The sequence below is a fragment of the Anguilla anguilla genome, chromosome 1, assembly GCF_013347855.1.
Source record: "Anguilla anguilla isolate fAngAng1 chromosome 1, fAngAng1.pri, whole genome shotgun sequence".
In the NCBI taxonomy this organism is placed as follows: domain Eukaryota; kingdom Metazoa; phylum Chordata; class Actinopteri; order Anguilliformes; family Anguillidae; genus Anguilla; species Anguilla anguilla.
In genome coordinates, this window is record NC_049201.1 from 10,365,203 (window position 1) to 10,375,929 (window position 10,727).

Below are 10,727 nucleotides of genomic sequence, written 5' to 3' on the forward strand. Positions count from 1 at the left end.
ACATTTAAAAATAAAGTGTTTTCAGGACAGAAGAAAATATAAAAAAAAAAATAGATTTATGTGATTCTAAAGTTTTTATTAACCGCTGCAACGAACATATAATCACCGCTTTAGTTTTGATCCCAACCTCACACCAACAACATTGCGAAAAGCCCTTTTATTTATTTATAATAATTACTTTACACTGTGGCACATTAATATTGAACTCTTGCGCTTCGTAGTGCCATTGATGGTATGCTGCTAAAAATGAGAGCAACAAGTGAGTCTGGCCTCTCCAGCGCTGGTCATTAGGAGCTGTGCCAGCAGCCTATGCCATTTTACAGCAAACGGAATAGGATATGCAGAACTACTCTCTGACATCACAAAAAAAAAAAAAAAACAGTTTGGAGCTGTAAACTGCATTGTGTGACACGACTGTTTCGATGGGAAAGTCCAAACTAAATTACACTGCGAGGCCTGCTCTGTTAGGAACACAACCACGACTGAAATTCCTTGGTTGACTGCATCTAGACACCACAAGGAAAGCTGCACTTCTACGAAAACAGAAGGTAAAATACTCAATCATGCAATAAGTAATAATCAAAATATGAAAAAAGAGACACAGAGAGAATTAAAAACCAATTTTAAAAAATAATTTAAGTTTACAAAAATTGCATATTATTACATTAAATATTTTTCGTAAACACTTCTACGGCTTTGGCTGGTAAAATCCCAAAGCTAAAAATGAAAGATAAATAGATGTCTTCACTGAAATTGTGCAAGGCTCAGGTAACCTACACATAACTTCAGGAGCAGCTACAGCCATTGGCCTGTGCAGTGAAAAATAATTGAGTGTGACAAACGAACAAATACTACAATATTTTTTCCTAATTTGAACCTATAGGGAAATCATAAAAACAAGGAGTTCAGTAGTAAGTGTGTCTGCGCGTGTGTGTGTGCATGCATCTGCATGTGTGTTAGATAAAGCACTTATAGCCAATACGCAGTTTACTAGATGAAAAATCCCCTTATAATAGTCAGAGCGTGGGCACAAAGACATGTCCATTAGTTTGAAGTATCATTAATTCCATTCCCTGTCTTAATTAGGTGTAGCACAGGGAAGACTAAGATTTCATTCGAATAACTAAGAGATAGGCATCGATCAGCAACAAAACTGATCATTAGAGAGATCGAGCCATAAGTCATTTCGCTTTTCATGTAGACCATATTACTTCTTTTTTTTTTACAAGCAATTGGGAAAGGGGGGAGGTTAAGGATAGTAACAGGAAGCAAATGTAAAAAAAAAACAACAAAAAAAACAACAACAACTGCGTAACAAAGGCCCCGTCTCCATTGACAATGTGATAATCCAATCAGTTCAAAGACAATGCAGCATTCAAGTGTAAATAAAACAGTGCTTATTAGGCCCTACCATCAGGTAGAAGTGGAAAAGAGGGAGAATAAAGAACACAACGGGCTGTCTCCTTCGTTGTGAGGAGCCTCATCATCACTACCGAACCAACTTTCACCAAATGAGATGTAGCCCCGGGCTATATATTAAAAATGCATATCAAAGCAAAGAAAAATGGACGTGAGAGATTCTAACTAAATAAATTAGCATATCTAACTATCAAATTGCCTTTCCCTCTCTGACTAAAAGAAGATCGTAATGAATAATAAAATAGAGTAGAATAAAAAATGAAATAAAACAAAAAAATAAATAAAAAAGCTGCAACTTCTCGCCATCAGCCAGTGTATTTCTAGCACGGCTCACAATGTTATGTGCATTGAAATATTCCAAACACGTCAACTTTCCATTTTTCACAGCCAAGTACCGCAGACCTTTACTTACTGATATGGAAATGTATGTTTCTTTTGATCTGAGAGTCACATCCATGCATCACAATATTTTATAGTCTAATTATGTCTTAAATCTGAACGCATGCGCATAATCTCTCAGATGAGTTAGTTATACTCCCATCTTCCATGCTAGTGCTCTCAGTGATACTACACTAAGTTACTGCTTATCTCTAATATTGGCATTTTGTGCCTTTATTATTAATATTGAAATTTATTTTAAAATCAGCCATCTCAAATAATCTTACAATAAGACGGAATATAAGCTACATAATATGCATTCGATTTTACTATAACAATACACTGAACAAAGAACTTAAATTGTAATACATAAAGTTACAGATATATAATTTCTATTTTTACATAAAGCATGAAAGCATTTTACATGTCAAATATGGGCTATGAGTTCCATTCATATTCACTGTAAAATTTAAACCTATTTAAAAAAAACTACAACATGGACAAAACAGGTGAACTTCGGATTTCTAAAGACTGCTGAACAACTAAATATAGTAGACCTATAATGTTCATAGGTGTCACCAAAAGAAAACAAACCGCTCTGAACTAAAACAGCTAATGAAGTGTTTAACCGGAGTGCAGGATAACAGGCTTGTCATGCACACCAAGGTCTGCGCGCATTGCCATCCCTTTTCTTTTATTGTATTCTTTCATTTTAAATTGATCAAAATAATACTTATAACAGGGAACAAGCGACAGCGTCGAGGTCTGCACATTGCGAGGGAAGACTGAAAATTGGCTTGAGCATCAACCATCTGCCACGAAACTAAACAGGCTAGTTTATCTAATCTCTTCAGTATAAACAACACCATGCCTCGTTTCTGCACTTATACTTGAAACAAGCTTCACAGCGTCGAGCTGCGGTTAGCTGTTAAACGTACAGCGCGATTCGACATTTAATTCCAAAAATGCATCCACCTTTACTGTGCACTTGGAGTAACTCCACAAACACGGCAGACCGAGGAAGGGAATCTGCCGCTTTTACAGCTAGACCCAACAGATGCAGCGAAGTGACTTTGCATAACACTTAAATCTACTTTAATTCCTAATGCTCTTGAGCTTGTGCTGCTGGTTTATATTAACCAGTCATTGTGTTGCAATGAGCGCTCCTCAATTTCACCAAAATAGTAGCCTAATCTCGCACCTTTTTCAAGTATTACACCGTAATAAAACCTATGAACCCCGTTTATCAACAAGACATTACTATCACAACTGTTTTAGTGAGGCGTTTATTGTACAAAATGCCGTATGGGTCCAAGACCTATTTCCTAAAGTAAAAGCACTGTAGCCTACTTGAGGCTGACTACAGATAATTGTATTCAGTATTAGAGAGGCCGGAGGCCTCAAAACGAGTGCAGTGGGACAGACAGCGGCATAACCACTCAACGTTCAATAAGAAACAATTAAGCATATTAACGTCAACAACAAGCAACGTCCTTTCCATAGTGTCAAACCATCAATTCAGCCTGAAACATTATGAACTTGACAATGGTGAACGGTAAGATCCATCTAAAGCCCACTTTCTCCCCTCTCCTAGTCTAAACCCCGCAGCTTTAAATTAGCTTATCGTTCACTCTGTTTTTCGTCCAACCTCTTTACTTTTCGTTTCTGTTCATTTTAACGCGAATGCACTGGAGCTTTCAGTGGAATTGTAAGGCAGCGTTCCATAGAAAGGCTTCCAGAGTTGCAATCGCGCATAGACTTTGTAACTGATATCAGTTCTACCTTTACATAGAACATTTTTGTACAGCCGTAATAAAGGACAGTCATGTGTCGTGACATGCAATTGTCATAATTATAAGCGATACAACGCCGTAGCCTACTTAAAAAATATATATATATATATGTCGTAAATAATATAATGTTCATAACTTGCACCTTGTTCTGTCCGTTTAATAACGACGGGTTACCATTCCCACTTGTCTACAAGTCTAATTAATTAATTATTTAATTAAGCCATACCTCAAAGCCACTAGAATAACTCATAGTCAAGTCCTAGATTAACATTTCACTTAATGGCTTTTCGAACGTGTAATATAAAAAGGATTGATACAGTTAATTAGCATTCTGACATCAAGATTAGTTATCTGTCTGGTCAAACCAAAATCACCAAATGCACGATAATGAAAATTCACTGAGATGGAAACACACAGTAGGCAACTGTACACAACATAAACATTATTCATTCTAAAGTACAGCACTGACAATTGCTTGGTGTCTGTTACGACGACGCCACTAACCCGTGTTCCAGCAATATAGCTCACAAAAAGCACTAGGCCTACGATAGGCTATGCAATAATAAACCCAAGCTACTTACGTGATCAGCTAGGTTGGTTGAAGATCCCGAGAGCTCCTCGTGGTCCGACTTTGAGCTGCCATCCCGTTCGTCAATAACTAGATCAATTGGCATTTTCCCTTTCAAACAACTAATGTACCGGTGGCAAAAGTTGTCGCAGAGCTCGTGCACCTAAAAACAAAGAATACCTTTTTTCAGGATGGGAAAGCTGGTCGGCCAGTCCAAGAATAACTACAATTATGGGGCATAATCGACGAAGTCACGGAAACAATAGTGAAATTGTTGCAGCGATTATTATTCTCTTGAGACTGAAGCAACAAGTTGCCGTCGGAAAAAAGATAAACACTACGCGAAAACTGGTCAGATAATGAGCAAATAAAAGTACATTTCCAGATGATATATTCTAACTCAGTCGCACTGGCTAATAGTCAAATATCAACAGGCTACAATTATTCATGTAGGTGCCATTAGTCAGTACAGTTACAAAGGGCAAAAATAAAACAATAGTCTAATCTTGCTGTCAAAGTTTGCATGGAGGGTATGTCACAGTATTGTGGGTTTCAAGTGGCCTATATTATGGGTCATTTATAACAAGAGACTATGCTCTGATGATGATTTGAATAAGCTAACCGTGGTTAGTTTAACCGGATATTAGGTAAAGGCGACACAGATGTGAGATCAAAACTTCAGAAACCCCAAGAGATAGTGTAAAGGCGTTAGAGGATAATCTAAAACAAAAACATTGCACATTTTCCTTATGGAAATATTTTAGAAAATAAGTCAGACTTTACCTTTTCTAATTCCAAAAGGTGAAATCGTAATACTTGTATGGCTTGAATCATCTACAAAAATGGGAAAGGTATGAATTAGACGCGCATTCAATATTTAACAAATTTCAAAACATACATTACGACGTCAAGTCACAAAATGAAGAAATGACACATAGTTATCTCTGCGACTTTGTGGGTTTTACAGACAATCCGTGATTTTATTATTTGTTATATTGATGATATTGATGCTTGGTGTAAATTATTATGAATACATTGGCATAATTAACAATAAACATACCACTCAAATATAACACCAGTAGACTTGCTGTAAAAGCTGCAAAGGGGGCTACAGTATTTTAAGCAAAACTGATCGTTCAGTACTAGCAAATGAATAGTTCTGAAAGAAGTCACCGCGCTTTGCCTAATCAGTGACTTCCTTCACGGCCTCCTATGGTAGGGCAATGCAGTGCCACTCGAGACCCCTCAGAGTTCCCCCTTGTAACACTTCAAAGAACGCTGCGAAACATTTGTGTTGCTCTTTCTAATCAAAACCCAGCGTATTTACATTGCATTGTGGGGAACCGAAGTGTAGGAGTCAAACATAAAAACAAGAAGTTAGGCTACATTCAAAGGTGCCGCCATACCACATGAAAATGAATGTATAAAGGGCGCCCATGCATCGCTTACCAAATTATCCAACTCTGGATTTGAAGAAAATAAAGGTTTTTCTGCTCGCACCTAAAACAATAACACAAACGATATTACGTCGCTGTTTTGTTAGTCATATTTTGCGTTGGCTTTTAACTTTCTATAATTCACTCAAGGAAAATCACTCAGTATAAGTTAAAAAAATGAAAGTAGGGTACGATATTATATATATATATATATATATATATATATGGCTGAACACTTGACGGTTGGTTGTGAGTTGCCTATATGGACTCCTTACTTTAATTTTTAAAAAAAAAAAAAAAAAAACTTGCACTATTCAAAAGCAGACTACAAAAAGTGTAACAAATGCAGCCCACCACAACAATAACCAGGCAATTATCATATATACAACGACAACAGGCACTTTGCGGGATAGCACAAGGCGATGCAAATAGATGTGTACATATTTTTAAATTGACCTGTTTGGCAAAGACTGCGATGTCCTCGTTGAAGGAGTCGGAGGAACAGACATCCCCGCCTGCTACTCCGGGCTCCCTGGGTGTGCACGTAGCCAGCTCGCACTTCTCAAAAACCAGCGCGAGCAAGGGGAATAACGGGTGACTGCAACAGGGAGACACAACTTAAGCACTGACTCCTGAGTTCTTAGAATGGTGTAAATTGAGAGACTGTACGAGATATTTTTTTCCCCCATTTCAAGAAAATTACGCAAGTCTTTTAAACGAAGTGCTGTTTGTAACATATTTTAGTCTATGGGTCCCAATCTAAACGACAGTAGTTTTTCTCCAAGTCAGTGCTAAACGTATAATGTCAAGTATTTCAAAATTAATGTAATTAATTAAATGAAAAAGCAAAATAATTGTGCGTTACTTATATAGTAGGCTAGTTATGCGCGAAATAGCTCTACATGATTCGACAAAATTTATGAATCAAATAACAGCCTTTTAATGTTTTTACTAATTTGATTATCAGATTTACTTATCAGCAAAATATGGAAAAAGGGTCACCAAAAAACCGCAATGTGTCAGTAATGCTTATTTGTTTACGTGTGTGCGTTATATATATTGACAACTAAGCCTACTTGTGGTTTATATAAATGTAGAACTCCATGTACCACGATAGTACGTAAATATTTTGTTTTAAATAAAATAAAAAAAATGATACAGGCGGCACTTGCTCACTAAGCGGTGTCAAAATAAGGTTACTTAAAATAAGCGTTTAGCTTGTTCCCAGCAACTTTGTTTAACATTAAATGAATATTGGAAATAATTGTTAAATTAAAGTTTGTTGTTGTTTTAAAATCCCGCGGACAATACTTTGAGTCACCAATACAAGTGTAAGAACTATTTTCCACCTACCCATAAATTTGATCTTTATCCCTCTTTAAAACATCGTTGACTGCGGAGCCCATGCTCGTGGGCATTACGTTGGGATGGGGTGCATGTGCACCGTAGTGCTGGCTGGCATGAAGCGGCGGTCCATGATTCAAGTGATGCACTTGGGGAAGCGGTCGAGGGGCATGCGGATCTCCGTACATGGACGCTGGAACCCCCACTCCGTCCATTCCACCGTAATGGGCCAGCTCATCGTACTGAAAAGAGAGGCAGAGAAGTGAGAGGTAGTACAGAAAAAAAATAAATGAACACTTAGAAAGAAATTCGTTAGCTAACTAAAACAACGACTGCAAAACGCAAGACTGGCTAGACCAGGAAAGAAACTGCAGTCCTATTGAGTTGGAAGCAAGTATCGGTTTAAAAGATCATAAAGAATGTTTCCTTCCCATGTAAACGCGCAAATAAGTTTGAAATTACCAAAAACATCATAAACGGCAGTCACCCCACGAGCGGGTTACTTTTGAAAAACCACAAAATATCCTAGAGGAGTCCCTTTAAAAACAGCTCCGATAATGTCGCTGTGATCGCCGGCTAACCAGAGGAATACACGAAGACTGAAGAGTTAAGGTACTGCAAAATGTCAAATAAAACGACTTAGAAATGAATATTTTGTATATTCGCCACCATCAGCAGAGGAGAGCAACAGAAGAGGCCCTCCTATAGTGGATTTGTATAGGTAAGTGTTGGAGATTTAAAACCTACCCTTTGCGCCATCAGGCTGCGCTCCAATAAACTCCTGGATGTGTCGTATATTTAATATCCCAGTCCGGTTAGAAAGTGATTTAGTGGTAAGATTCCTTTTTCAACCAACTTAGTGAATTCTCCTATTCTCCAGTGTGGTTCAGAACAAGCAGAAGCATCAGGAGGAGTTTTGCAATTTTTCTTGTTTTCCTCTTTCCCCAAAAAAAGAAAAAAATTGTCAAGCACCAAACTGAAGGTTACAATCGGCCCATCAACAACCTGCATGTAACTAAACTGTCGTGTCTCATGGCTTTTTGCCACTCCAGCTGTCAATCAAAGCCAGGGGTTGTCAAGGTAATGAATGAATGATGGTTGGTGATGATGTTCAAGAGAGGATGAATCTTTTTAGCCCGTTTTCTTCCAACAACTCCGTGTCTCCTTTATGCCTTTGGATCGCTATCTTGTTTTATTATTACTGTAAAAAGAAAAAGCGATAGAAATTAAGAGATTGCAATTCAGATCTTTCCTTTCTCCCGTAGGTATTTCGTCTTTCTCGCGGTCTGAGATGAGTGAGTGTCAGCGAGTGTTGGCAGGTTGGCTGCTAGCTTGCTTATAGAACAGAGTCAGTTTGCAGCGCTGATCGGCGGGAGAATGAAATGACGGAACCCGGAAGTAGTGGTGGCCATAGCCAGTCCTGCAACAGCTATAGAAAGAGAGGAGAGACCAAAGCCTGTGATATGCAGAGTATGCACGAGGACTGCTTCAACTCCGCACGGGGGGAGCCAAACAACACAGCATCGCCTCTCAACCAATTCTTCAGCGATAATAAGAATCAAAACTAGATCGGGAGAAAAAAGAAAAGGGATTGTACATCTGAGATCCAGATAAGTTTTTTTCTGAAGTCTGAAATCATTAAATTCAGCTTCCATTAACAAACTTAAGCTCACCCTTCCACTGGTAACAGTTGTGCATTTATTTCCCTCTCTTTCAGCACTTTATTTATTAATTATTTTACAAATCTGGCATATATCAAACTGAAACTATATTATCAGGAACGTTAAAAACACAATGGCCTTCAAATTACAAAATAAAAAAGCAATCTCCAGGTTTACAACCAGTGTTTATCTATATTGTTTGAGGGATATTCACCTAAATTAAATAAACGAAACGATAATTAAACAAGGTTTAATGTCCCTCCTTCAGCTGAAGCTGGCTACTTCCAGCTATTTATAGAAATGATTTCAAGGATAGTTTTAATTTAATTTACGAGGTTGAAGCTTGCTGGTATCTTTTGTTGTGGTTGCAAGCCTGTGTGCTCAAGAATTAACTCGGTAATGCTGCTAATGGTGCTGCTAATTACGAAGGGGTTATTTAGTAAATTAAATGATATGGCGCACCCCTTTGAGCACAGAATGAACTTTTCCAAAAGAAAAAAAAAAAAACCTTTTGTAGGGAAAGTAATTTTGTATGTTTCTTTCGTCCAATCCCCTCCCTAGATAGAAATCCATGCCTTACCTCAGAGTAGTCAATTATCAAAGCTCCCCAAGAATCATCAATCATAGGGAACGCTTGAGGTTTAGAGGAGGAGCAATGCTCCGGCCATCGATTGCTGTGGCGCTGGCCTCTTTTCCTTAGTCCATGCTCTTTTGCGCACAAAACCTAAACAGGCCATCTATCCTTTTAATATTTAGCTTCATCAATGATAATGTGCCCTGTTGCGCATATGACACCGTGGTATATCGATAGCTTTTCACATATATGGCTAACTATATATCTACTAATGTATTTTTTAATCTTTTAAATTAACCATTCATGGTATGAGTTAACGTGTCGTATACACTCGGGAATGGGAGGGAGATAGTTAGGTCAATAACCTTCCAAAAGACAAGCACTCGGATGCTTGAGTTGATCATACTAATAGCAACGAAACAGATTTAATAAATGAATCACGGTAACAACAATTATGCTTGTTGTGTATAAGGGGGTGGGAAGCCCCAGCTAGAAAAAGTAGAACTGCAGGGTTGACAAACGGCTGTGTGGACATCACAACGTGCTATAGCCCGAGAAGGAACTACAGTCTTATGCGCAGAGCGACATCGCGGTCTGCCCTAATACTTTTGGGCGCTGCTACGTTCTGTGCAGAAAACCAGAGCACGGCTAGCCTAAATTATTGAAGAGCGGTCCTTTATCTTGCGATCACCGCTTTAAAATGCCCTCGCGCACAATGACTTGAGTACGAACGCTTGACTTTTCCCGGACAAACATTGGTAAGTGAATCATATGCCCTTTGTTAAGACTGGCTTTCCATGTTGCTCGTCGCAAAGAAACTAGTAGTGTGTAGCTAAGCTTAGACTAAAGTTATTCGTTGTAGAGATATTATCGTCATTAGATGAACAAGTGGATACACTCTGTAATCAGAGCCAGAGATGAGGGAATTTTTGATGACAGAGTTTTCACTTTCTACTATAAACCAGATTACTTTAATATGCGTTTACCTTACATCAGTTATAAATATTTATTTTGAAGGAAATTGATAACTAGCCTATGTGTTTTAACTTATAGTTTAAAAATTTGAGTATTTGTTAAATAGTATGCGCATAGTTTGTTTTGTATTTTACACTTTATTGTACCTGAGCAATGCGCTCTATTGTTTTGCTTTTTAATATAATTATAATTTAGGATTTACACATGGATACCACCGTATTACAATTTTTTTGAGGACAAATTTTAACATTGACGACGGCAACGTGGAACTGTTTACCGCACGGCATAGTGACGTTTGCTATCTTTACATACTTACATACTTTTAAATACGCACATTTTAAACACTGCTTACTTCCCCAATTATTCCGGGTTAAAATATGTTTTCTGCACAAAATTGTGATGATTTTTTAACTTCATGACTCGCTATTTATAAGAACATAAATTGCAGTGACTGAAATAGTGCATGTTGTAATTACATATTCATTGACGATGCTTCTTATGTTTACAATGTATGCTATCCTTACGCGCACAAAGAAAGTCAAACCATACAATTTAGTTCATAATGTTTTATTCTTATCG

The 10,727-nt window shown here is 37.8% G+C and overlaps 1 protein-coding gene across 5 annotated transcripts in view; it reads right to left on the reverse strand.

Moving 5' to 3' along the window:
- meis2a (Meis homeobox 2a) overlaps window positions 1-8,425 on the reverse strand; it is a 78,822-nt gene extending 70,397 nt beyond the window's left edge. Inside the window, exons 1-6 of one of the 5 annotated variants that reach the window (XM_035419715.1) lie at window positions 7,686-8,425; window positions 6,948-7,180; window positions 6,051-6,192; window positions 5,608-5,658; window positions 4,942-4,992; window positions 4,172-4,321 (exon numbers count right to left, since the gene is read on the reverse strand). In XM_035419715.1, coding sequence (XP_035275606.1) covers window positions 4,172-4,321; window positions 4,942-4,992; window positions 5,608-5,658; window positions 6,051-6,192; window positions 6,948-7,180; window positions 7,686-7,697 — 639 coding nt within the window. In that variant the 5' untranslated portion in view covers window positions 7,698-8,425. Of the gene's footprint in view, window positions 1-4,171; window positions 4,322-4,941; window positions 4,993-5,607; window positions 5,659-6,050; window positions 6,193-6,947; window positions 7,181-7,400; window positions 7,651-7,685 lie in introns of those variants that run through there. The other 4 variants (XM_035419732.1, XM_035419724.1, XM_035419741.1 and 1 more) reach the window with 4 other exon arrangements.
- Window positions 8,426-10,727: the final 2,302 nt, after the last annotated feature.